This window comes from Caloenas nicobarica, chromosome 16, assembly GCF_036013445.1.
Source record: "Caloenas nicobarica isolate bCalNic1 chromosome 16, bCalNic1.hap1, whole genome shotgun sequence".
In the NCBI taxonomy this organism is placed as follows: Eukaryota; Metazoa; Chordata; class Aves; order Columbiformes; family Columbidae; genus Caloenas; species Caloenas nicobarica.
In genome coordinates this window covers 1,367,374-1,394,743 of record NC_088260.1, presented here as the reverse complement: position 1 = coordinate 1,394,743, position 27,370 = coordinate 1,367,374, and the positions used below count along the sequence as shown (strand labels likewise).

The 27,370-nt window shown below is 42.3% G+C and overlaps 2 protein-coding genes and 1 non-coding gene across 31 annotated transcripts in view; all 3 read left to right on the top strand.

The window, feature by feature from the left end:
• The first annotated feature begins 474 nt into the window (after positions 1–474).
• Positions 475–11,076, top strand: LOC135995444 (E1A-binding protein p400-like). Of its 18 annotated transcripts, XM_065646754.1 has the most exons (17): positions 475–803; positions 2,091–2,260; positions 2,582–2,742; positions 3,486–3,766; positions 4,255–4,729; positions 5,728–5,923; positions 6,393–6,504; positions 6,915–7,007; positions 7,488–7,560; positions 7,908–8,036; positions 8,469–8,513; positions 8,651–8,804; positions 9,315–9,548; positions 9,710–9,880; positions 10,337–10,467; positions 10,593–10,653; positions 10,873–11,076. In XM_065646754.1, exons 13-17 carry the CDS (start codon positions 9,348–9,350, stop codon positions 10,912–10,914), a joined length of 606 nt encoding a protein of 201 aa, XP_065502826.1. In that variant the 5' UTR covers positions 475–803; positions 2,091–2,260; positions 2,582–2,742; positions 3,486–3,766; positions 4,255–4,729; positions 5,728–5,923; positions 6,393–6,504; positions 6,915–7,007; positions 7,488–7,560; positions 7,908–8,036; positions 8,469–8,513; positions 8,651–8,804; positions 9,315–9,347; the 3' UTR covers positions 10,915–11,076. The 18 variants fall into 18 exon arrangements, 14 of the variants coding, with proteins under 14 accessions (XP_065502826.1, XP_065502829.1, XP_065502823.1 ...); XM_065646757.1 differs by having other exon boundaries at positions 2,586–2,742; positions 3,486–4,729; XM_065646751.1 differs by having other exon boundaries at positions 3,486–4,729.
• On the top strand, positions 5,105–5,243 carry LOC135995469 (small nucleolar RNA SNORA49). The gene has a single exon (XR_010607122.1). It is a non-coding gene; the product is annotated as a small nucleolar RNA SNORA49 (small nucleolar RNA).
• A 190-nt stretch (positions 11,077–11,266) lies between the features above and the next one.
• The window catches only part of EP400 (E1A binding protein p400), a 46,948-nt gene continuing 30,844 nt past the window's right edge, over positions 11,267–27,370 (top strand). For 10 of the 12 annotated variants that reach the window (XR_010607075.1, XM_065646176.1, XM_065646178.1 and 7 more), the window contains exons 1-11: positions 11,267–11,343; positions 13,170–14,523; positions 20,563–20,650; positions 21,069–21,176; positions 21,872–22,251; positions 22,504–22,803; positions 23,556–23,741; positions 25,127–25,267; positions 25,359–25,437; positions 25,719–25,771; positions 27,205–27,262. Coding sequence is in view for 11 of the 12 variants with exons in the window: in XM_065646176.1 (XP_065502248.1) it covers positions 13,201–14,523; positions 20,563–20,650; positions 21,069–21,176; positions 21,872–22,251; positions 22,504–22,803; positions 23,556–23,741; positions 25,127–25,267; positions 25,359–25,437; positions 25,719–25,771; positions 27,205–27,262 (2,716 nt within the window). In the remaining variant the exon portion in view is untranslated. The remainder of the gene's footprint in view (positions 11,344–13,169; positions 14,524–20,562; positions 20,651–21,068; positions 21,177–21,871; positions 22,252–22,503; positions 22,804–23,555; positions 23,742–25,126; positions 25,268–25,358; positions 25,438–25,718; positions 25,772–27,204; positions 27,263–27,370) is intronic. The other 2 variants (XM_065646177.1, XM_065646173.1) reach the window with 1 other exon arrangement.

The window sequence follows — 27,370 nt, the reverse complement described above, 5'->3', positions numbered from 1 at the left end:
AGGCTCGCTCAGGTTCCACAGTTTATTTTTAGCTGTAGTCTGTTTGTCAAAGTTATGTTGCAAGGGATTTAATACATTTTTTTTTCTAGTGATTTCAGCAGTATTAGAGGCTTAAGAAAGACTGGGTGAAGTTAAAACAGTAGCATTGTGCGCCCTGGGAAATTCAAACAGTGACTCCGTTGAGCCTGTTTGAAAAATCAGTTTGGGACGAGGCGACAGGGGGGGTGTCAAAGGCTCGTGCTGATGTATCGAGGTGGGAATGGATGAGTGTGGAATGCCACCTCGACGAAGACAAATGTTTTCATTACGAGCATTGAATTAACGGCAGAGCTTGTAATCAGAGGGCGCTGTCCTGGTTTTGGCTCGTGGTAACATGAGCATAAGCTCTGTTTTCATGGTGTAGGTTGCTGAACCCTTTTAAAGCAGCAGCAGCTGCTCTCTGCAAAACCACATGGCGCTCGGCTCCTCCACGTTCTGGCTTCGTTCTGCCATCAGCTCTGAGCTTTTTAATAATTCTCAGATAATGTATTATATTATTACCACCATTTTCTTTTTTTTTTTTTTTTTTTGACTGCAAGTGAATGGTAGTAGAATATTTCTTTAGTTTGGGGTTTTTGTTTATTTGGTTTTTAAATTAAGCACACAGACTGGTCTCTCTTTGATGTGATTGGGATGGAAAACCAAACGACTCGCTACGAAGCACAAATACTGCCCAAACTGAAGGCAACGAGGAAGCTCATTGAAGAGACCTACTGCTCTCCTTCGGCACCCAGACCCGAGCCGGTGGAGCTCAACGCAAACAGGTATGCAGGCTTCCAGGGACTGATTTATTTTTTAAACTAGAGGTGAAAATGAGTAACACAGAGGGCAGAGAGGTTCATTCAGAAGCATTTGTCTGTCTCGTTGTCTGTTGTTTCCAAACTGACGTGTGTGGCAGTGTTCTGAAGGAAAGCACGCTGCTTTTTACCGCTGTTATAAAGGTTCTTTTCATTCCTGAAGCCTCAGTTGCGATCTTTCCTCACCGACTCAGCAGAGTCGAAGCCTGTTGTGGTTTTCATCAAACAGTGGAACTGACTTCTGCTGTAGAGTTTCCTAAGCAGAAGAATTGAATCTTCTCCTTCTAATTAATTTTAAGCCTAAAATGTGCTTGCAAAGCACTTAAAGAAATCTTGGGAGGCGGGGCTGGGAGGGGGATGAGGGTGGGAAGAAAAGGTGGTGTTCTGTTAAATTTTGACCATTGGTTTTTACCGCTGACTCTTCTCTTTGAGGAGCAGCTGGGGGGTTTCCTTTTTGAGCCTTGGAGCAAACGTAATTCTGTTGTGGAATACATCAGAGCAAAGCAGACGTAGAACCAATCGAACAGACGAGGGCGAAGTCCGGCTGCTGGGGACCAGCACGGCTTGTGCAACCCGCGGCCGTCACGGGCAGCGGGACAATGTGCTGCACGGGTCCTACGAGGCAGTTCTGCGGGATGGGAGCTTTGTCAGTAACGCAATTTAAGAATTGGAAGTGATAGCCGATATATAGATATGTAGAGCAGAAAAAGAACTCATTCTTTAGCATTTAGACATCTCCAGTTTCCCCGAAGGAGTACACACAAACCGGTTATTGTGAAGCCGGCTTTTGCAACCACAGATTGTTTTTAAATCCGGACAGTGTGGAGATGCAGGAGGTAGAGCCCCTGCTCTGTGTACTCATCGCACCTGGCCAGAGGTCAGACTTTGCTCCAGGAGAAGTTTGGTCCTTATTAGCATCTTTCGAAGAGTTTTCGTGCTGTCTCCAGACGCCAAAGATGACTAAGGGGTATGGGAGATCTCTCCTGCTTGTGCCCTTCCATGTGATCTTTCAGAAAAGTCTGGAGCCTTCGGCGTACTTTGCATTTTACGGTGTGTTGTGTTTCCTCTGTGTGTTGAGAGCAGCGGAATCGCTCCTGCCATATGCTCTGCAGCTGGGGAACTCTTCTGGCTCGGATTACTGACTAAAAATAACTATTTGCTTTTTAGCTTGATTTTGTATTAGGAAGAAGGGATTAGCAACTTCCTCACGTATTTTTTTTTGCATGTGTAGAAAGATGATTTGTTAATTTTTAGGTTATTTACACCGGGGCAGCACGGACAGACACCCGAGGGCAGGAGCAGAGACTTCTCGAGGTCTCAGCTGCCGCAGACAGTGGACACAGCAGCAGTTACCGCAGCTCATCACCAGAAAACACAAACGCGACAACCCCCTGCCACATTTGCAGAAAACTGGCGTAGGAAAGGTGTGTTGTACATGTAACAAACTGCTTCTTTCCGGTTTGCTCTATTTTTTTTTTAATATTGCTTGAATTTGGGGAAGAAATAAGGTGGTACAGAATGTGGCTGTGCATTGCATATTCACATATCAAGTTCCATTTGCAGTTTTCTAACAGGAATTAGCTCACAAAATCGAACTGAGAGTTATGTCTGGAGTAAAATTGCCCTTCGATGGAAACAGGGGACACTATATGCACAGGGGACACTATATGCATTCTAATCCTGCAGTGTACACTGAGAAAATTCTTATTTTTAAACCTTGTACCTTTTTTGTCTTCTCTTAACAGCCAGCAAGTCACTACGGAGCCCAAAGGCTTCCAGGGCTGGAGCACAGGAGAGGACTGCTCAGCCAGAGACAGCTGTGCCATTGCAGATAGAGGGAAAACATTTACCTTGTCTTACAGTCAATTCTGTTGGCTTATTGGTAAACAGTCCCTGAACAATCAAGGTAAGGCGCTACATGGTTCAATTCACTTCTTTCTCTTCTTTTTTTTTTTTTTTCTCTTTTTCTCTTTATCTTTTTTTTTCTTTTTAACTTTTATACTATTCAGAAATCAAAATGCTAGAAGCTACGATATCCTCATATTGTAATATCATTTATCTGTGAAACTGAATTTTTTGTCCTCATTAAAATATTTTTCTTGTCTTGCTGCTTTCCTGGAAAAATGAATTTTTTAACATGACAGTGGATGACTCCAGTACTAAATCTAAATCTGTATCTACACTTTTGTGTCCAACTCAGGTACAACACTAACTCTTTATATGATAAAGTATATACTTGATTATGAAAAACGTATAGTTTACAAGAGTCCTGTGTGCCTATCTGCTGAAATAGTCAAACCTTTCGTACTTAGAGCATGTGGAATATTGCAACTGACTTGTCTCTTCTATCTATACTAGTGGACTCTCCAATGGTAGTTTGAAAGTCCCATTACACTTTCAGCAGTAGGCACAGCGTAGGAAAGCAGATTTATTTTTCACTAAAGTATCAAACCTAACATCTGTCCCTGTGTCACAAACAGTATTCTAGTCACCAGCTTTTCTCCTGCTCACACCTCCTTTCATAGTCATTCATAGAACTCTTGCTTTAACTAAATTATCCTTATATTCGACTTGCTTTGCATAAATTTATTTTTTTGCATGAGCTTTGTCTGGTCAAAGTACATTCAGAACAGAATTTTGAATTTAAAGGGTATCACAGAAGAAAAAAGACAACTGAAGGAGCACCTGGACAAAATCTATTTTTGGAACGAGCATCGTTGCTCCAGAACCCCCCTGTATGGCAGAGACTTGTTGGAAATTTGCACTTGGATGGGTGAAAGAAAACTCTCTGAGCATCGTTGTGCCGGGGTGAACAGCTCCGCAGGTCACCGTCCGTGGGCAGGGGCTGCAGAGGCTCCGGACGGTCCATTGCAGGAGCTCATCCTGACGCTGACGCAGCAACAGGTCGCCCTGAAGGACCTTGTTACTCGGTAACTGAGACAAATCTGTTTATGTCAAATGCTAAAAGTGCTAAGTGGCCTTGCTTTATCTTTATTGCAGCCTAAATTCCCTTATGCAGAATCTGTTTGCGTCCCTGATGTATAATTTTAGATCATTCTAAGATTTTAAAACTCTTAATTGTTCCATGGCAATTGTGGTTAGTTATACAGCAATTCTACTTTATTTTGACGTATCTCGTATTTTTTGTTTGAATATTTACAAAAAAGTAGGAGTTTTAAGTCGGCTTATCTGGGTAACTCTATGGATAGTGGTAATTTCCTCCTGTGGTGTTCTGATTTTGAGTGTTTTTCTGTTTACTGGATGTTAGCATAAAACTTCATCTACTGATTTACTATCAACTACTTTTAGCCAGGTCCTTCATGCTTCCATGCAGACATCTGCTTTACTACTGGTTGTGAGTAGCTAGTAGCCCAAGCTGTTAAAAATGTGTCCATTAAAGTTTTGGGTTGTTTTACAGAGATCTGTGCGTATTGCCAGCGGTAGCTGCTGCTCCTCCACGTCTGTGTGTAGCAAACCCTCCTTATACGTATACCCATGGAATGAAGGTTCTGAAGTTTACTCTGAAGGAACAGACACTCCCCTATTTCCATTCACTGCAGCAAACAGCAAAACCTCATTTTCTACAGTTTCCCAATCCCCAGCTGGTGCAGCGTGATTCGGGTGTTAAAAAACCCACCACCTGTTATAACTGGGCCAATGTGCTGTCTCTAATTATCAAGCGCTACCTGCAGAACCTTCAGGTTCTTCTTTTGTAAGCAGGCAAGATGGAAGCTCTGGCTGCCTTGCTTCGGAAGCTGAAAGCAAGAGGAGATCGCGTGTTGATTTTCACGCAGATGGTCCCAACGCTCGATATCCTGGAGCGTTTCTTGAACTTCCATTTTCTCACGTACATGAGAGTCAGCGAGAGGGGTGCTCAAGGCTGGCATTACCTGGTAAGAGGAGCTCTTCCTCCAGCTCACGGTGAAGAGATGCTCAGAGCGGGAGGGCAAATGCTAAAGGGAAGGCTGAGACAGTTGCAAAATTCATTTGCGTAATTTCATTACTTATTTAAGCAAATTATGTCTGGAGGTGTAGCGCAAAGTATGTCATTACGTATGAAATATGTCAGTCATAGCACTATCTGCTGAGGCATCCAGGGTGTTTCTAAGAGGTATGCCACTAGTTGTCCTACCTTTATGAGTAATTTGTGCTGGAAACGCAGACGTTTTATTTCACTATAGCATTTTGATTAATTGCCTTTGCTTCCATTATCTGCAGCTATCTACGTTGTCAATACTTTAGGTGTAGTTGCTGTCTTCATGTTGGCGCTTCCTCAGCCTTACTCCAGGGGCTCCTGTTTTCTGTAGAGTGCCCTGGCATTGCCTGAGGATAAATTGAAAATGTGTTCGTTTCCCTCCCCAGTCAGATTCACAGTATCCTCTGGGGCCTGCAATTTGAGCAAACATTAACAATATAGTCAAGTTATTATTTTCTGATTTTTTATTTCCAATTTTGTTGTTGTGCTTTCTGTCAGAAGCAGTAAAAACCACAAAGGAATGCTTTGCCTTAAGGCAGCACAAGGCAGCGCGACGGAGGGGATTCAATAGTCAATAGGCAAGAGAAATGCTGAAGCACGCACGGAATTTAACAACCCGGTCTGGTGTGCTGAGTCATAGGACATAACGTGACCACCGTAATAGACCTTTAGATTTTTGTCTGTTTGACTGCAGCATAAATTAATACTTTGAATGGTACACAAATTAATTTTGAATTATGTAGATCTCTAATGTGGGCAGTCAGATCACTTGAAATGTTTGCAAGCTTCACGTAGGTTGGGGTAGTAATAAGAAAGCAATTTTTCTGGTATTCTCGTTCTCTAAAGAAGCTTGTTTAGAGATTTATGCTTTATTAATGTGAATTTGTAATTAAGTTGCTTATCTCCCCATTTTAGGAACCCATAAAAAACTTCAACCAAGACAAGCGGTTCTTCTGTGCTATTCTCTCTTCCCACACTCCTGCCGCAGGTGTCAGCCACATAGATGCGAATTCTGTTGTGTCTACGACACTGACTCGGATCCGCTGATGGAGACACAGGCGAAGGAATGGTGTGAGAAAACTGCGAGAGGCAGACATATTCACATATACAGGTGGCTTTTGCACTAAGAAATAGTATAAGTGTTTTAAAATGAAAAATAGAAGGAAGATGTTTTTAGGTGAAACCAGAACTTTTGCTTGAGGTCATGCATTTAGTTTAAGTCATTTGGTCTTTTAAGATCCCTTTAAAGACGGGATCAGTCAGACACAGTCATTCCTTCAAGACTAAGGGGAAAATGGAAACCCTGTCCTTCCCCTCCCTGGATCTTCTACTCCCATCTTTCCCTCCCATTTCATCTTGTAAGACATTCGGATTTCTGCGTTGCGACAGTCAAAATGAACATTAACATCTGCGGGTGTTTCCTGCCCTTGATCAACACGAAATGTGTCTCTCGCTGGTCTGAGACGGGAGCTCGGTGCTCACGGCCGTGGGCGAGGAACCCGAGATGTGGCACGGCGGAGTTTCAGAACGTGTCCCCGCTTTGCAGGGAACGGGATTGAACGAGCTTCTTTGTTTTACAGGCTTGTAAGTGCGAATTCTGTCGAAGAGAGGTTGTTGAAAAAAGGCATTAAACATTTGATTCAAGAAGCAGCTGCTCAAGGAGATGGTTGTTCAACAGACTTTTTAACTCAGGTACCGTAACATTAAAAACATGATTAGTCCTTTAATGATAAGTAAGAAAGTAAGTGCTTTACTAGATCAGAGTCAGAATTTTAAACATAATCTAGTTTTATATTTATTTCCAGGGTTGTTTGGGGGCCAGTGGTATGTAATCACAGTTAAAATCAGTAAAAATATTGAATCGTGAGCTCGTACAGAAAATCAGAAGATAGAAACACCTAGAAAGAAAAATGTATTACTTCCAATGATAATTTCACACTATTTTTGGCATTATTTTAATCAAACGAAAACAACATCTCCTGCAGCAAAAGGTGTCAAATGTGTCTGTAATATGACTTTCCTAAACTCAATTTTAGGATGAATAAAAAACTTTTGGCATCACGTATTGCCGTATCAAATACTTGAAAACATGTTTCCATCAGGTTCTTTGCTCCGAATCTGGAGGAGAGGATTGCAGTGGGTTTACAGAGGTCTGAGGCCGGGGCTGACGCGGGTCCGGAGCGGCGGAGCAGCTGGTGAGCTCTGTGCATCGCGTACGGGCATTTCGCTTGTTTTATGGAAACCTTTAGGAATGTTTGAAATGTACTTTCCCGTGCAACAATCAAATGGCTTTCTTAAAGTACCTGGTTTCCACCCCATTTACATGAAACTGTTCTGTGCAAACTGATATCCTGAAACAATCCTGGGAGGTGATCTGAGCTTGTTGGTAGACCTGTTCACATATGAAACATTTAAGTCGCCAAATGTTCTCCTGAGGATTGTGAAGTGCAGTTAATGGAACTGTATCTTGTGATACAAAACCGCTTCACAGTCCTGTGCTTTGCTGGATATTTGGTTTTTTTCTTAAAGGCCTCGGATCTGTTTCTTCTTAAACGAAATTATGTTTCTGAGCATTCCAGAAGTTCTGCTAGATTCTCTTTGTCTTTTTTCTGCTTATGTGTTTCTAATGCAAAAGCTAAATAACTAGCAACGTGTCAAAATGTTTTTCTGAACAGCTTAAGCCAATTGAAAAGTATGCGTTGAGTTTCCTGGAATTGTTTCATACTTCAGAGTCAGAAAGTCAACAAGGTAAGAGACTATATTTAATTTTCTGAGGAATTAGTAAACACAAAATAGAAGACACAAACTGTTATCGGACTTCTTTTTTTTCCCTTTTGTTTATGAGCACTGAATTTTTGCCCAAGGTGACTGTGGTCTGAAAATACATTGGTTCCTAATTACCAGGTAGACATATTTCCCTTTCTCTTTACTGGTATGAGTGCCTTACCCAAGAATGAAAACTCAGTTTAAGTCACTTTGCTATGACTGTTGGCCTATAAAAGGTGAGAATCACATCAGCAGTGATTTACTGCTGTTAGCATACTTATTGTAAAAAGTGGCAATATTTTAAAGTGTGCAAATTTGCTTTCTAAAAGGAGTTAAAAACTGCGAAGATGAAATGGGAACATCAGCATGCCAAGGAGCTGGAAGAGGCTGAAGAAAAGCTTGAGCAGGAACTGAAAGAAGAACTCTTAACCTACGCCAGACGAGACGCTTATCACACGGTAACACCGAGGGATCTGCAGGTCCCTGCTTTTCAAAGAATGTGCACGTTGTGACTCTGAGCTGTGTGAGTACGTGTGTTAGGTTTGCGTTGCGCTGCTCTTGTGCCCTCGCACAAGTGTTGCGCTCTGGACATTGAAGCCATCGCTCCGTGGACAGTTTTAATTCTACAGAACAGCAGGTTGCTGTTTCGGCAGGAGGGCTGCGGGTTGCCAGGCTGACTTGTAGTGGAATTGCACAGTTATGGATAAAAGTAATAATAACTTAAATAAGAGATTGAGAAAAATATTGAAAGTTAAAAGCCGTTTATTAAAATATTTTTTCTACTGTAGTTTGAAAATTATAGTTATTGCAGACAAGCTTGTGTTTGTAAATGCTGGATTCTGGGCTAGATGGTGTACTGAGGTATCAAAAATTCTTTGTTTCTCATACAGGAACTTGTCTGTGAAGGCCCAGATGGAGAAACAGAAATAATGCCTGTAAGTCAGTAGCTCTCATTTCATCTGAAGGAAACCTTACCTAAAATTAATTAATAGCAAACTATTGCTTGTGTTGGTTTTCTTTTTTTTTTTTTCCCTGATCTGATTTTTTTTTTTTTTTTTTTTTTTTTTTAAAGCTTTGGACTCCCCCCGTTGTACCTGTGGATCATGATGATGTCTACCTGCACTCAGTTCTGGGTCTGACCTACAAGAGCACCCCGATGCCAGAGTCGCAGCTCCCGCCTCTGCCGGGCGGGACGGCGCCGAAGCGCCAGAGAACGGATCTGCTTTGTAAGTTGGATTCAGAATTGCGTGGGAAGGTCTGGTAACGTTTTTGTGTGAAACAATATGAAAACTCTTTTTCAAGACTATCTTTAGTTTGTGTTTAAAAATTCAGGCAGGCGTGTACCATCATCTCTGTTCAGACTGATATCACTGAGACCAAACAATTTTGTTCAGAGTGTAAGCAGGGGAGCGCGCTGTGAAAACTTGGTATTGTCATTATGAATTAGGAACAGAAATATGGGTGAATTCTATGAACAGGAGTAAAGCAATGAGGCTCCTGTGTGTCCATTTGATCTGGTTTTTAGCTTATTTTCTTCGTGAAGCCAGAAGGTATTTAAAAATGACAGAACGAGTCAGATAGTGTACTAGTGCACCACAGGCTGAAGGTACCTGCAGTCAGAAAAGTGCTGCAAAATGCTTATTATTAGTCAGATCATTTGCAGCAATCAGTTTTCTGGCATGATCTTGTCGCACAAGTTCCCTTCTCACTGGAGATACCTCCGTCCTGTCAATCAGCTGCAGCGGAGAGAAAGAGGCATTGCCAGAGGGATGGTTGTACCTTCACTTTTCCATCGAGTGACTCCAAGAATACTGAAAACGCGACAGAAGAGTCAAGCTCAGAGGAGCCTCCTCTGGGTAAAACAGAAAATGGATTTTGCGCGACCTTTGTCAGCTCCCATCAGGTCAGCTGCTGACACTGCGCAAGACAGTCCTGCCTGGTTAATTGCCGAAGACTCGGCGCTGTTAAAAGTAAGATGGTGCTTCGCTTTTATTGACTTAAAAAATGTTTTACTTGGAAGCTTATTACAGCATCCATAGACCTTGATTAATACAGGATTATCCATCTTGTGCAGACAAGGAGAGCATTTAATTGAAACTTTATACTGGTTTGATTTTTCTCTTCTTTCCAGGCGCTGGAACAGTTTCGGACGCTGGCTTTGAACCTTGCTGTTGTGTCACCAGCACACACACTGAACCGGGAGTTTGTCAGCGATGCCGTTAACTCTTGTAACCATGCTTATCGCTCCCCGAAGCAATGCCAAAATCATTACATAAAAGCATTTGAAAGCATGGAAGGAAAGGTGAGTTTAAGTCTAAATGTGCATTGCACTGTGAACACTTGAATTTTTTGCTGCTTTTTTTTTTTTAAACTCCTCGTTGCTGTTTGTGGACTACGTGAGTGCTTAGTAAGCAGAATTTTAACTATCTTTTCAAATTTTGAGTAGCTTGGTATACAAGCAAATGCTAGTAAATATCTTCCCCTGTCAGTGTGACTACTACAGGTTATATTTATTATCATTTCTGTGCACTTAAGAATTTTAATTTCCCTGTTGCTGTGATGATGATACAACCTTGGATCTATCGTCTTGCACTATCGGTGTATTAGAAATAAGACAGGGAAGCTATTTATTTTACCTTTCAAGTGACAGGGTGTGAATTGTCTTCAGTGAAGACTATTGTAAACTGTGATTTTTTAGACAAGGCATTTATGATTACTTATTTATGGTAACTAAGCCTTCACTTTCTCTTTATTCCAGAACACAGATGGTTATCATCTTCATGCTAGACAAGCCTGTGCTAAAGAGCAGAATTCTGAGCGTGCTCAAATCTACATGAACCGCTTTGAGCTGACGACAGCGACAGCTAGAAAAAGAAGTTCCTCGGACAGGTTTCTGTGTGATTAATTATGTAGAACTTTAAACACCGTCATCTTTGTACACTCTGTCACTTATTTTTAGTTTTGCCCCTATACTTTCAGCTAGTAACCAATATTCATCTAAAATTTAATTTTAGGCACAGAAAGTTCCAGGAACCACGTCCCGAGTGCCAGAGCACGGTGCCTTCTTTGGCAGAGGTGAGATCCTGATGGCAAACTGCAGGAAAAATAAAGTTTACACCCAGCCCGGATTCGGTGTGCGGGAAACATCCAGTAGCTAGTGTTTAAAATCAGTGACATCTCTGCTGTGTGAGAACCAAATAATTCGGCAGGTAGAAGCTGTATTTTCGTTACTGCTGAACTATTCCCCAGGTTTTTGGGCGGTATTTTTTGTAATCGAGAGTAGCACCAGGTTAGTTTTCTGTTTTATTGCCCGTGCTCCAGGTAAGCAGTGTCTAGCGCATCCTGGGAGGAGGAAAGTTCTCTTTGCGCGTTTTTACACTAAATCTTGAAGAGGACTGCCTGCGCTGCCACCGCTACTGACAGAAATCGCTCTTTGAACGGCTGTTACGCTCCCTCTGTGTACTATGCGCTACAATAAAAGTTAATTTTCCGTCCTCTCCCCGTGCTGTGCCCGAGGTCCCTGTCCCGACGCACGACCGGCGCTAGGACCCGGCCGCTTCCCCGCGGGCCGCTCGGGCGGCGGGACGCAGCGCGCATGCGCAGGCTGCGGCGCAGGCGCGGCGCGCGGCCCGGGCGGCGGCCCGGCGGCGCATGCGCGGTGCGGGAGGCGCGGTTTGTCTCCTGCCGGCGCTGGTAGCGCCGCCGCCGCCCCCCGCCCCCGCTTCCTGTGAGGAGCGAATGGAAACTCCGGCCCCGGCGCCCGCGGTAAGTGGGGCCCGCCGGGCTCGGGGGGCCGCGGGGCCCCTCTCCGACCCGCCTTCCCCTCTCGCCAGCCCCGCAGGCCGCGGGCCCGAGGCCCGGCGGCACCGGTCCTGGCGGCGGGGGCGGCCGCGGGGGAACGGGCCTTCCCCGCGCTGGGCGGGGGGCGCGGGGGCGGGCAGGGCCGCGTCCCGCCGCGGCGGGGAGCGCCGGCGCTTCCCGGGGCGCTGCCCCTGCGGGCCTCGGCGGGGGCAGCCCCGGGCAGCCCGCGGGGTGCGCCGGGCCGGGCCGCCGTGCGGGCCCTCGGCGCGGTTGGGTTCGCGCACAAAAGGCGATCGCTGGTCCCGGGCGGGCAGCGGCAGCGCCTTCGTGACGCTTCCTTATCAGCGTGTCATTAATTAACTGTTTTCACTTGGGCCGTAAATGTTAGGGAGGTATAGCTAATTAAAACAATAAGACCTTTTTGCTGGCGATAAGTGGTATCGCTTGAATCTTAATTGTTTGGTTTCAGCGCTACGAGCGAGTCACAATACCACGAAGTATTATTAAATCTTTTGGAAAAGGTGCCTGTAAGGAGCGGAGTGGTTTTTTTCCCTTCCTGCTCTGCTGAGGGTTCTCTCCCAGGTTTGAGCTCCCAGAGAGACCAGAGCCGCGGGGAGTGACAGCGCTGGGCCCGCTCGGGATCTCGGTCCGCAGGGCTGGAGCAGCTGCTGCAGGTGGCCCGGGCCGGGGGCAGCGGGTCCGTGCCCGGGCCGGGGGGAGCGGGTCCGTGCCCGGGCCGGGGGAGCGGGTCCGTGCCCGCCCGAGCCGCAGCCGGGGAGCGCGGCAGCCGCTGGAGCTCCGTCCTTTCCAGCAGCGCTGCCGTGTTGTGCTGCTGCCACTTGTAACCAACTCGAGCTGGGAGCAGAGACGCGTGTTTGCGTATGTGTATGCGTGTTTGTCCCGAAACACCAAAAAAGAAACTGTTGCTTTGAAAATATGAGAGAGTTTTTGAAAAAAGCAAAACAAAACCCAACCCATCAGGTTTCGTTTTTCTTTTCCTCCTACTGCTGAATGACACCTAGCACTGAATCTACCCGTCACTGGAATTTAGTTTTTATCAATGATTGAAATACAAAGCTAGAGCGTTTTGGGATTTCTGGAGTAGCTTTGCTCAATAACCGGCATTTTAAATTAAATGCAGATTTGGTTTAATTCTCATCTCTTTAAGGGGTTAGTGATCTGAACAAAAGAAAAGGCAGAGTTAAGTGTCAGGGACAATGCTTTTTCAAACATCTAGATAATTTGGTAGTGAGATTTTTCATGACACGTTTTTTCTTCAGTAGCTAAACCGTAAAGTTAAATAGTCTGTGTCCATTATTACCATATTTTTAGTTATTGTTGGAAAAACCTACAGTACATTTTAAGCAACCGTTGTGTTTTTGAGAACATGATACTAGGCATTAAAAGCACTGAAACATTATGAATAATGAACAAAAAATAGAGTAGATATTTCTGATCTTGGAGAATTGATTCTTGAAGTTCTGCAGAAAGGGACAAACTTTTTTTTGAATTATTTGAAGTCATTCTAACTAGCTAAGAGGAACATGTCATTTGTAAACTATTCAGCAGCACTTTGTTAGCTAGGGAAATGTCTGAGGGATTTAAGTAGCTTTTGTGATGAGGAGGATTTCAGGCTGCTGATATAGAACATTGTAAGTAACCGCAAAGACAGGATAACCTGTGTAGTATAGTTCTTACTATAAGGTAGTCTTCGCAATTGTAACTAAATAGTTTCAGTTACAGACATATTTTTAACTTCCCTGAATTTCTGTTTTTGTGTATTTCTGTAGAGCATACTGTAAAAACCCTAGAACAGTGAGAATGCACCATGGTAATGGTCCTCAGAATGCCCAGCGCCAGCTCCAGAGGTCCAGATCCTTCACGGGCAGTGAGGGAGAAGAGCAACAGGCAAATTTACCCCAGTCTCCTGCAGCTTCTTTCGCACCTTCTGCAAGTCCATCTGCACCCCAGTCCCCCAGTTACCAAATACAGCAGTTTATCATGAGTCGAAGTCCAGTGGCTGGGCAGAATGTGAACATCACGCTGCAGAATGTTGGACCGGTGGCTTCAGGAAACCAGCAGATAACACTTACCCCATTGCCGATTCCAAACCCAACGTCCCCGAGTTTCCAGTTCAGTCCTCAGCAGAGGCGGTTTGAACATGGATCCCCATCGTATATTCAAGTCACGTCACCGCTGCCTCAACAAGTCCAGTCTCAGAGCCCCACACAGCCTAACCCTGTGCCAGTGCAAACGTTACCAAACGTTCGGGCCGGCACTCCGGGCCCTGGCTTGGGAATGTGCAGCCAGAGCCCTACGAGAGGGTTTGTAGACGCTAGTGTGCTTGTGAGACAAATCAGCTTGAGTCCTTCAAACGGTGGTCACTTTGTTTATCAAGAAGGACCGGGAATTGCCCAGATTGCTCAAGGAGCTGCAGCACAAGTACAGCTTCCATCTTCTGGGACAGCTGCTACGGTAAGGGAACGCAGGCTTTCACAACCTCATTCGCAGTCTGGTGGCACCATTCATCATCTTGGTCCTCAGAGTCCTGTAGCTAGCGGAGCAAATATGCAATCTTTGACTAGCCCGGGCCATATCACGACTACCAGCTTGCCACCCCAAATCAGCAATATTATCCAAGGGCAACTGATGCAACAGCAGCAGCAAGTGCTTCAAGGCCAGCAGCTGGGTAGACCCATTGGATATGACAGGACTTCTGGTGGATTGATAGCAGGAGTTGGAGGACCTAGTGCGTTTGGAATGACATCACCACCCCCTCCCACAAGTCCTTCACGGGCCACGGTACCACAGGGGCTGTCAAGTCTTCCTCTTACTCCTACAGTTAATACAGCAGTGAAAAAACAACCTAAAAAATTGGAGGAGATTCCTCCTGCCAACCAAGAGACTGCTCAGATGAGGAAACAATGTTTGGATCATCACCACAAGCAGATGGAAATTCTCAAGGAAACTTTTAAGGAATGTTTGATTGAACTGTTTTTCCTGCAACATCTTCAGGGGAATATGATGGACTTTTTAGCTTTTAAGAAGAAACATTGTGTTCCACTGCAAGCATACCTGAGGCAAAATGACCTGGATCTGGAGGAGGAAGAAGAAGAAGAACAGTCTGAGGTCATCAATGATGAGGTAGGAAATCCATTGATTAATGTTTTGCAATAAAATTGTGGATGAAGTTGTGGCACCTGGATTGTGAAGAACTGAGAATGTGACAGTACCTGAAAAAGAATTTTTGTTTGATGAACTAAGTTCTGCTAGGTTGTGCGATTTGACAGGTCAGTTTGAGTGTGGTGGTAGATGTGTTTGAAAAACAGAGGTGAAAGGAGCTTTCACTGTGCTAGTTGGTATGTAAGCCAATGCACAAATAAAGATGGCATTGCTGTGCAAGCTGTTTTGAGCTATCAGAATGAATATGAATAGGAATCACAGATTAAATTTCACTTACTAAAATTACACAAGCTAAAAAAGAATAAACAAGAATTCTTATAAGAGGTCAACCTTTATTTGATTCCTGTGACTTCTAACCATAGATATTAGTGAAGTTCAACGTTGCTGTAACCAACAAAAAACCCTGAAGTAATCCAATTACTCAGAGAGAACATGTGAATCATGACATGTAGGGGTCCATAGTAATGAGTTGGGTCACTTAGGGTGTCTCGGAGCTCTGTGCACGTATTGCTGTCTAAGTATTAAACAAATAGCACTTACAGACTGGACATTAACAAGTTAACTTCGTTATTTACACAAAGATTTAAAATTACTCACTTGAATTCACTGTTTACTGATGGCAAAGGACGTGAAAAGCACCTGCCTGGGACAGATGCCGTTTGTGCACGTTTGTAGCTGTTCGTGTAGCTCTCGACCTGCAGCCCCCGGAGCTGGAGCGGCGCCTGTCCCGCGCAGAGATACAGCTGATGCCACTGTGTCAGTGGCACTCAGAAATACCTTTTAAACTTTGTAAAAATACATATGAGTATAGAGCTGCCAGTTTGTAAAGAACCAAACCAAGCCTGTTATATAAAGAAACTCATATTGGTTTGAAATATCTGTTAGAAATGATTGTCTTCAGTGAAAATGAATGACTCTCCTAGGTGTGAATCCTTAGCGATCATACCTTCAGTTGGAATTGGTGGGAAATTTTAACAGTGTAACAGCTGAAGTTTAATTTGTTCATTGTTTTGTGATCCTAACTTCTCGACTAGGAAAAATATATTTCTGCTTGCAATAGTTATTGATAATTTTGAAAGAATCATTTATTTCTATACATAGTAACATAAAAGCTAGCCTGTTGTAATTTATTGACAAAGGTTATTCAGTATTTTTTTTCGCCTGGTTTGTATTTTGTCAAATTGTTCAGGTGTTCTCGTTGGCTTGCGTGTTTGTCAGCTGAAATGCCAGGTATTTTTAATTACAGTACACACATTTTGAGAGACCTTTAGTGGGTGTAAATTGTGTAGGTTCGTTGAAGTCAGTGGTGCTACTACAGTTTACATCAGTTGAGGCTCTACCCCCCTGTCTTTGGGGTTTGGAGTTTGCTGTCTTCACTACCTTCTTGTGATAATAGTCTTTGTTTGTGAAAGCCGCTTGTCTGTCGAACTGCTGAAGAATTTTGCAAAGTCCAACAGCAAAAATCTTTGTGTTTTCAAATGATGAATCCTTTTGAAAGATTAAGACATCTTTTGATTATGTTCTTTCTTTGTATTTTGTTTTGTCGTCTTCTCTTTTATTTCCCCCTCCCCTCTCTTTATCACTTTCTGCTAAAGCAACGCGCTTCATCCCTTGCCTGGAAAGGTGGATCCCTTTGGGAATTCAAGGGAGAGCGAATGGTGGCTGTGCTCATTGCTTAAATAAATGTTGGAGCTCTCTTAAGTTCAAACTGTCTGTCATGCTAATTTGTTGTCCGTTAGGAGCAGCAATCATTCAATTTCAAACACACTTTCATGTTAACTGGATTTAAGAAAAGGTTTCCAGTGATGAGAAGTCACTGTAAATAGTCAAGGCCATACGCTGTTCTGCTACTAAAAGTGAGACAGAACTCTTCAAAAACGGCCAGTGCTCAAACCAAGCGGTGCTGATGGTCACTTAGTTATAATCCCCTCTTCAGTGAGGTGCCATCAGTACAAAATGAGTGTGTCGAACAGTTAAAAAAAAGAAGAAAAACTTTTAAAAAGAAAATGATTCTCCCTTCTTTTTTTTTCCCCCAAATATTTCTCTCAGGTAAAGGTTGTGACAGGAAAGGATGGGCAGACTGGTACTCCTGTCGCTATAGCAACCCAGCTTCCTCCAAATGTTTCTGCTGCTTTTTCATCCCAGCAGCAACCATTTCAGGTACTTTTCAATGGTTCTAAAATGTAGTTTCATCCCAGATTTTTTTTCTTCATTCAGATTTGATATTTCTTAGATGAATTAGAATTTTCCCAAGAGCCCATCCCTTATCATCTAAAACAAACAAACAAACAAAAACCTTTGCAATCTTCAAGTGCATCAGTATGAATGAAGTCTTGAGGAACTTAAATCTTTGTCTCCAGGTTGCTGGCTTATTTCATTAACTTTCAGCTTGAATGTTTTCACTTTGGTTTGTTTGTCTTTTGTTTCCCTAATGCATTTGGTTCATTTGTGCATTCTGCATAGTGATAATATGGATTCTTTTGTCTGTGGCATTGTAACTGTGGATTTCTTCTAAATTTCTTTTCTTTTTTTCCTTATCTGTTAAAGGTTTTGAGTATGGCTACAGAAGGTTTTGGATTTGCCTCCCCCAAAATGTTTTAAAGAACAATAATAACTCTCTGACACATTTTTTAAAAAATATCTAACCTCTTTCCGTTAGCTCTACCATAAATGTTGGGAAGAAGAAGCTGAAGTTTTTATTATGTAAATGCTTTTTTACCTTTTTTTTTTCATAAGAGAATACTTGACAAAGGAAAGAAATAAATGTTAAAATTTCTGTGGATCAGTGATGTTGCAACCTTTAAATTCAAGCTAATATGGACTTATGCAGCTACCTTCAAATCTCTTTTCCCCAGACATCTTTGCTTATATACCCTGAGAAGTAATATACCCTAATTCCTCTGCAACTAAAATATTGAGCTTCAGCTCAAATATATATGCTTGAATAGCAGGTGTTCCAGGGTGAATGACTCTGCCGTACCCTGGATGCTGTGCAGTCCACAATGCCTTCATCTAGGTTTGGAAATGGGGAATTAAAGGGAGTGTAAAATGGGTTGTATTTCTGTGTACAACACATGGGATGGGCACTGTGATATTTTACAAGTGAGTTGCATAGTTACGGCCTTGCACTGAGAGATCTTTGTTATGGCCAACACTGACATGTCTTGGAAGTCTCCTCAGGTTGTTAGGCTTCATCTAAGCTCTTTAAAATATGTAATACTATATCAGGTTATTGATTATAGTGATTAGGGTTATCATCAAGCTGTAACTACGGCAGCGATGAAGTACTTTGGAAAGTATTACACTGTTTCAGAGAACCAAACAGAGACACGATAAAACCTGCAGAACTCTCTGTGTAATTGTGATAATACCTTTTAGCACAAATTGTTAACACAAAGTATCATCTCTTTCCATCAGTCTTTCTCGTTGTAACTGTTTATAGAGAAATAATGTGCCCGATGAGCATCATCATTCAAATTTGAGTGCGTAAGTGCAGCACTCAGAATGATTATTGTGGGTGTGCTGCATAATCATGACCTGCAGAGAAATACATTATTTTAATTAAAGTTAGGACAGTTTTAGTCTACTATTAGTGGTGTGTGACTGAGATTTATAAAGATGTAACATCTTTGCTCTTTGAAGTGTCTGACCTAAATGACATGGTGCTAATGCAGAGAGCTGGGAGGCAAACTCTTAAGAAAATGTCAGTCAAAAACTCTGAAGTAGAGATGCAGCCTGAACCGGTGAGTATGCAATCACCCAGAGCAGAGTGCAGCTGCAAGAAATGGCATTTGAAGCAGTTTGGAGAACATACTTTCTTAAACAGCTGTCCCAGAAACCATTTGATGCAAATGGCAATTAAGCTGAATTTGTTAATTAATTCAGTAGCATTGTACAAAATAAGTTCTTGTGACTTATTTTGAAAATTCTATAAATGCTTAAGTGTATGATGCACTGCCAGCTGCTGGCTGTTGGACTTGAAATAAGCTACGTCTGCCTTGTGAGAAGGCAAGCATTTGCAAACTTAATCCATATCGAGTGCAATATGACAGTGAACCGTGCCCATTAGGGATGAATATGAATCAGAGATTCTTAAAACCAAAATTCACATCTCAGGGCTACAGCTCTATTGCTAGGGTGGCCACGAATGCCCTCACAGCAGCAAAGAGATTAAATGTTATTAGTTCAGAGCTATTGATAGAATCGGAGTGGCATGAGAGATATTCAGCTCCAAAAGGAGTCTTTAAAACCCAGTCATTTTAGGTGACATTGGCTGTGTTTATTAATATTGTTGGATGAATCGTTGAAGATGCAGGATTGTGATTGCTACGGTTTATTTAAATATAGACTGGAGTTTACTTCCTTAGGCTTGATTTACAGTGGTAGAATTTCTATTAAAAACCAGAGAAGAAAAGACCTGTGAATAAACTAGAAGATTCTTTGGGGAAGTTGCTGTCTTTGCTATGTTGTCATAATACATTTTCACAACATTTGCAAACTGTTACTATACATCAATATGGCCAAGACTCTCACCAACAGCAAATTACACTTAGAGAACTTGAATGTTAAATTAGATCTTTTTTTCAGGACATAAAGATGCAGATAAAGCCCATCTTTGTGTTTTTGGATAGGATCTCTTAAGCCCTTTCTTTGGTCCCTTATTTTTCTTATAATAAACTTCATAGTTGAATATTTGGCATAGCATGGCCAAATATTGAGGGGAATTTGAAAATGTGACATGGAAACTCACTGAAAAGAACTGGGCTTGCACAACCACTGGTGGATGTTAAAAAGTACTTGCCAGTAGTGCCGAGGGCCCAAAAAGCACGGAAATCATCATAGATCCAAACTTATTTGTTTTAATAATCCTGTAGATAAGTATGCCATCTGAGCTGGGTGCCGAAAGGATTACCTAGGATATGTTCTCTGTCATCATTGCCAGTATTGATTGTAGTAATTTTAAAATAAAGTTTTCCTGCACTGTGTGATCCTACTGAAGCTAAACTCCAGCTTGCTGAGTCAAACCTCTGTGATTTATTTACCATCTCCATATCGGTTGTGCTCTTCTCGGCTTGTTAATTCATAGCTGTGTGATGTTGATCCTCAGACAAAAGTAATTTCTGATGAGCTCTGATGTCATTATTAGCCTTATGGCAATATTGTGTTTCTCCTCATCGAGTTTCTTCACGACGATACTCATTTTGCCAGCTGTGCAAACAAGTACAAGACTAGCGTCTGGAAAACGAGAATTGGAACTTGTGTAAATTGGCTGAGACTCTTTTATTCCATCTTCTGAGTCTTAGCAGAATATTTGGAGGCTGACCCTGGAGCTCTGCTCTGAGTGCCAGTGGCGGGGACTCCAGTGAGCTTCAACTGTCTGCAGGATCAGAGTTAATTGTGTGTTCCTAATGGTTCACAGAGTGAAAAGGATGAGCTGTCACAAGTGTATTGACTCTTACTTTGTGTCTTGTTAGTTATGATACAGTTTACATGTACATTCTCTTTCCTCATCTAATTTCCCTTCTAATTAATCCTGTAATGAAGTCAAAATGTTGACTTTTTGTAATGTCAGCTTTTTATTGCAGTTATGTACTATATGAATACATCATTTTGACTTCCTTGCAGCATTATGTAGATGATGAAGGGTAATCCATTAATGAAAATTTCCATTTATTAAAAAAAAAGAAAGAAAATTTTGGGCACGTTTATTTTTTACATATCCCATTTTCCTGGGTTCAGGATTACTTTTTAAAAAATGTAGGCATGTATTATATATAACCATCTTCATCAGTTTAGTTACTATTTTAAAACCTAAACTCGACAAAGAATACTTGTGCATTATGGACATCCAAAACTTTATAGCAGGTATTGAACGAGTCTTGTTTTCTTCATTGTACAGCCATTCTGAAGGATTTGTTCTGTGTTGGCCTGTGTAGATCTGTTCGCAAGTCACACTATCTACAGATTGAACTTGTGTGATTTGTTTTCTTTTTCCAATAGCAAACGCATACAGGGACTCCAGTAACGGGGACTGTGAACACCATTGAAATCGAAGCTTTTAAGAGACAGCAGGCACTTGCACCAGCAGGTATGTCCCACTGACAGAATTTCGCTTCGGTCCTTTTTTTTTTTCCCAAACAGTTAATGGAACCCACTGATTTGTAACTCTTGGAATACAGTTTTGCCTCACCTTGGGAATTGCCACGTCCCGAGGCCTGTCTGTGGTGAACGGTGCTGTGTGAAGGGTGCACTCCATCGCAGTGCGCAGGGCTGGATCTGGCAGGCATGGACACCTTGTTAGGTTGATTGTTCTGGCTGAGAAGATTGGAGATGGCCAACTTGAAGTGAGAGGGACTCTGCCGTTGGAGCATGTTCATCCTAAATGCTACACATGTCTAGTAGTCATAGCTTTCTGAGCTGATGTCGGAAGCATGTGTAGTAGTTTGCTTTGTAAAATTGAACCCATTCCATTATACCATGCCATAAATGGAATTTGAATATCACAGATTCGTCTAAGAGACCACGAATTGAAGTGGGCCGCCATGGGATGGTTTTTCAGCACCCGGGTGTGGCTTCAGGAGTTCCTCTTCAACAGCTAATGCCAACGGCACAAGGTACTGTGTCACCACATGCCAGTTGCACATTAATTTAACAAGGAGATGTTAGTGATGGGACTAGAAACTTGGGCTTCCAGCCTTCCAAGATCCTAGTCCCACCACGCACTTCTCCATGTAAATTAATAGTTGGTATGCAATGCCTGGTTTGTTAAAGGAGCTGAGTGACGGGCTCCGAAGGTGCATGTGGGCATGGAAATACGTCACAGGTGCTGATGCAAAATGGTTAATCAGAAAATTCTGGAACTGAGCCAATGATTTATGAAAAGGAAACCTCTTAATTTGCAACATCATGACAAATTTTTATTCATTAGTCATGCCAAGCTTTAGAATATGTATTAGAGTGAATGTGTTAAGAACTAAATTTTAGACTTGATGCTGTTATCTTAGGTTAAATTCCATTAGCTCACCAGTCTTTTTTTTTTTTTTTTAAGACATTCAGGAGGCATCTAATGACATCTTTTTTGGTAGTTGCTCTGCTCGGAATTTTAGTTGCAGTCTTGTGCATGAAATATTTTGTTGTTTATTGTAACGGTGGTTTATTTTGTGATCGTGACGTGGTATTTTCAAGTGATGGTGTCTTGTGGCAAAGTAAGTAACGAATTAGTCTATTTGCAACTGATTTCCTCTTTATATCAGTAGAGAGCATTGGATGTTTTAATGTGATCAGCACCGTGTTTCCTCTTGCTTTGCAGGTGGAATGCCTCCCACTCCTCAGGCTGTGCAGCTGACGGGGCAGAAGCAGAGCCAACAGCAGTACGACCCGTCCAAAGGCCCCCCGGTGCAGAACGCTGCCAGCCTGCACACCCCTCCGCCGCAGCTGCCGGGGCGGCTGCAGCCGGCCAGCGGCCCCATGACGGCTCTCCCGGCCACGCTGCAGCTTTCCCAGCAGCAACCGCAGGTCGTGGAAGCTCCAGCTCAGGCTCAGATCCAGGTGAAGATCCAGCCACAGAGTGTGTCCCTGGGCTCTGCTCCGCTGCCGGCCCCGCTGCAGCAGCAGGTGCCACCAGCGATCCACGTGCAAGGACAGACACCGAACCAAGTGTCACAGCCACAAGCTACGATACAGCAGCAGGTTTGTGAACTTTATTGGGGTGAAAGTATGTTTGCTTCAATGCCCAGCAAAATCTGAGAACATTATCTTCTTGAAAATATATGTAATATGTTAATGTTTTTTAATTCCACAGGACACTGAGATGCTTTCCTTACAAAAACACAAGTGTAAATTTTTTATTAAAGTAAACTCAAGTCTGCTGTATGTTCTGCTGTAGTGTAGATGAAGTGTTGAATCCTAATCTCATCACTAACAAATGTGTTTCTTGGGCAGACTGTGACTCTGACACGACCACCTGCAGATCCTGCTCAGACTTCTCAGCGTCTTACGGCAAATACGCTACCGCCTACCTCATCCGTTGCACCAGCAACCATCTCGGGTACAACACCACCTTCTGCATACCCAGTGCAAACAAACAGGACCTCTCCAGCCACCAAGTCCCTGTCTCCTATTGCATCAAAACCCCCGGGCTTGGCAGTCGCAGCAGCACCGAAAACACAAAGTCCAGCTCAGAGCGCATCAGTGTTGCCACAGGAGAACTCTCAAGATAAGCTTGCTGAGCAAGTAAAGCTGGTAAGACTTTTTGGTTTTCCCTGGAACTTATGAACAGTTAACACACAAGTACAGCTGACATTAGCCATGTGTTTGAGTAATGAAAAGGGGCTATTTTTCAGGGGAGTGGGATGTTTGGTGGGTTTTTTTTTTTTAGTCTGCTTTACATACTGAGTTTTGCTTTTATGGGCATTCAGAGAAGTTGAGGATGACTTATTGGTCTTCATACCGGTGTTGTGTTCTTTCTATTATATTGATTCTCTCTACCCATTTGAGGTGACTGCAACCTTATTTCTTTTTATAGCTAACTGGAGATGTTTTGGTTATTTATCCAGAACATCATAGAGAACTTGTTTTTTCACAAAATCAAGCAGTATTAAAAATGACTATATATTTATCTTCTGTGGATAAATACATCTGCAGCGTCAATTTGTGAAAAAAAAAGGATTGTCTGATTGCAGCTTGCCTACGTCTTGTAACTTGTTTTTTGTGCTGCCCAGTGACCCTTTTTTATCCTGTTATTTAACAAAATACCTCTTGTAATACAGGTTCAAGTACTGTGATTCTCTTTATGCATATGTTGACTTTCATCCAGTAATTTTTTCATTGATACAGTGTTCAAACTTGATTTTTGTAATGCACGTGTCATGGTGTTACACCTCTTTTGCTGTCAATTATTCTGATGGAGTGGGACCAATTGTTCTTTTTCTATTTGGCTAGTGTGTTAGGCGCATTCTGCAGCTTCTTTGTAACTATACGTACTTCTTTTTAAGGAAAATCAAATCCATCAGCGAATAGCAGAACTGAGAAAGGAAGGTTTATGGTCTCTGAGGCGGCTGCCTAAACTCCAGGAGGCTCCAAGGCCAAAATCTCACTGGGATTATTTGCTGGAAGAAATGCAGTGGATGGCAACTGATTTTGCCCAAGAAAGAAAGTGGAAGATGGCAACTGCTAAGAAGGTACTTGAAAAGCATTTTTTGATTTAGAACAATTGATCTCGGTATCACTCAGCTTGGCAGCAAAGCTATTTAAACGTTCTTTGTCTACAGATAGAAGTGATGGGAATATAAGGCATCAATTTTTAACTTAAATGAGAAGCCATGTTGTTAGCTTTGGATATTCTAGCTTTTGAAACAGCATAGGTAATTGTATTGATTGTGGGTGCAAGTAGTAGTTTTGGATTTTGTGGATTTTATTCCTCTGGAAATCAAATGGTTTGTTTAGGGGACCCAGTCAATATGTTGACTATGTTGTATTAAAAAAGTACAGCTATCATGCCTGTCTCACAAACCAGTTATCCCCTCTCAATGAAGAGTAAAGATATACTTTTGTAAATAACTTCCATTGTGTGTGGTTGTCTGTCTAATTCTTCTTTCTTAATCTCAGAAAAAGATGAAGGAGAAACCACGGAGTTCTAAGGCCAGCAGTGGAAACATGGTAGAGAACTGTTTCCACAGGGGAGGAGAGCAGCACAGTGGGAATAATTGAGTCAGTGATGGAATGAAAATTGGGGTAGTGTGAGATGAACTATGTACAATCTGTTTATTTACAATGAGCAAGAGTTTTCTGTGGATTCCAGCAATGGTGCGCCTTCATTTGATATGTTTGTGACATAACGAAGACAGCAACTGGAGGTCGTCAGTTTAAATTGCCATGTTCTTTTCTGTTGTGTAGTCTCTCCCTTTTAAGCAAAGTAGTGAAGTAGGTGTATTATTTTGTAAAATTAAGATATGCATTTTGAAGATAGTTTAAATCTGGATTTGAAGCACTTGTTCCATTTGTGGCCGATGGTTTGTAAGAACAGGAGAAGCGGGCAGGGCAGATCTGAACTGGTCCTGCCCCTGGCAGTTTGCTCCGGCTTCTGGAATCAATGTTTTAGGGCCCTCCTGAGCTAACGCTTGCAATCGAGTCAGTCTTTAACAGCCGTTGACTGATCTTTCACTCATGTATGTACACTCTTTTTGAAGTCATTTTACCTTTGGTCTCTGGCTTTTTGTGGTGTGATTTCTATGAATTCATTCATCTGAAAAAAAAGTTTTCTTTTGTGTGTTTGCTGCTAATGTCAGTAGATTTTTTTTTTTCCTAAGTTTTTTATTGAGAGACAGTAGTCAATTGTTTCTTACTTGATTGTGTAGTTGTAATTCTTGTATTTTCTTTTTTCCTTTTGAGTTTCATGTCTTTTTTTTTTTTTACTGGCATGGTAACAATTAGAAATATTGGAGGGAAGCACCACCTGTGTAAAGCTGTAGTCAACACCTGCCTGCTGATAACCACTATAATCTTAAGTAGCGCAATGATGTTTATTTTGAGGTAACCTAATCCATTCTCGCTCATGGTATTTTAGATGGTAAGAACTGTGGCTCGTTATCATGAAGAAAAGAAACTTAATGAAGAGCGAGCTAAAAGGGAAGAACAAAACAAACTGAGGCGAATTGCTGCATCAATTGCTAGAGAAATAGAATACTTCTGGTCTAACATTGAACAGGTAAAATCCCAACTCAGTAATACTTGTGCAAGTCATACTGGTTTTTATTTATAAAATTTAAGTGCTATATTAGACTTAATTTACATTTCAGGTCGTTGAAATAAAACTACAAATTGAATTTCAAGAGAAAAGGAAAAAAGCGTTGAATTTAAAGAGAATTTCAAGGAAAGGTAATACTATTCCCTTTCATAAGAAATGCAGTATAAATTCTGTGCTATAGTTTTACATAATTTCACTCAGTGGGTTTTAATCCTGTTGGCGATAAATTGTGAGATGCTAATAATTGGTTGTGAACAGATCTCTACTATGAGTTATGGGGTTTTTTTAATCTTTTTGTGGTGGATTTTGTTAATGTTTCTTGTGTTTTATGTTGAATGCATTTAAAACTTTACATAAGAAACATACAATTGCTAAGTGAGTAATGCATACATCAAGTGTAATAATTTTCCAGGTAAGGATACAAAACTTGGAGAAGACCTTTTATTGCAAAAAGACAGTGAAATGGTAAGTCTTTCTGTTTCTTCAAAAACTCATCGAATTACTTGAAATACGACTACTTCTGTGAAAAAATTTTGATAATTGCGAAATGTTTTCCTGAAATACATGATGATGATAAGCAGATTTCTGTGTAGTTACTGGCAATTGAACATATTGTCATAAGCACATTTACCAGTTTTTCTGGTTATGAACCACGACCTTTAGTGGGGAAGTGGATTGCAGTTGATACATGTCTTGTAAAGGAAGAATTCATACTTACTCAATGGCTTTGAATTAGTCATTCTAAGATTGCAAGACCACAAAAATTGTACAAATTAATTGCCAGACTTTGTTTTGGGCAAGAATTTCATCTACCGCAACCAGGGGTAAACTTTTTGGGGCATGAAAACATGTTTGCGTCTGTTCAGCTGTGATTTATCTGCTGGAAGATGTAGGTGTATGTTACAGAATAGATCAAACTGAATGAAACACCTGAGATGAAATGTGTGCTGGGACTCCTTGGCTACATTTGTGCAATTGGGAAAGAATGGCCAAGGGATTGTTCCTCATTCATGGATATCAATATGTAAAGGGTGAGTGTCAGGAGGATGGAGCCAGGCTCTTCTCGGTGGCAGCCAATGATAGGACAGGGGGCAATGGGTACAAACTGGAACACAAGAGATTCCACTTAAATATGAGGGGAAGCTTCTTCACGGTGAGGGTGCCAGAGCCTGGCCCAGGCTGCCCAGGGAGGTTGTGGAGTCTCCTTCTCTGCAGACATTCCAACCCGCCTGGACACCTTCCTGTGTAACCTCATCTGGGTGTTCCTGCTCTGGCGGAGGGATTGCACTGGATGAGCTTTCGAGGTCCCTTGCAGTCCCTGACATCCTGTGATTCTGTGAGGTCCTGCCCGTCTGGAGCGGCGCAGCTGATGCGCACTTGCTGCAGTGCTCCCCCTCACCAAGCGCAACGCCTGCAGCGGATTTTCCGGTTAGGAACAAGCCTCAGCGTGTTTTACCAGCCAAAGTGTGGGCCAGCACCATCTGCCAGTGGGAATCTGCCCAGGCTGACCCGTGCTGCAGCGTGCTGGCCAGCTGAGAGCCGGGCTGTGTCCCTTTGCTTTAGTGACTAGTGAAAATCTAGTCCTTGATTCCAGCCTGGGTAAAAGTTCTGTGCCTCACTAATATTTTTAAGGGAAGGAGCGTACTGAGGCTATGTGCCACAGCTAGACCTGAGTAGTTTGAACCACAAAGTAGCTGATTGCACACTGTCCTCAAGTACAGAAGCAGAGTATCTGGTTTTGTGTGACCAGGAAAGTGCTAAGAGCTGTTAAGTGTCTATTAGCAAATGCTGTTGTGATTGCAAGGTGCTTGTTGCTTTCTTTAAAACAAACAAACAAACAAAAAGCTTCCCTAACTTTGTTGTATATGACCTCACATATTTTAATTATTTAATACTAGGGTTCTTCATCATCTGGAAGGAAAAGAAAGGCAAGCACGTCTTTGACTGATGAGGAAGGTAAGTCACTTTTCAAAATTGTGCATCTATACCATAGTACAGAAGTCGTGTATTAAAACCCTGAAAGCACAGGTTTTCAGTCTGTTACTGCATAGGTGCTGTGCTTTT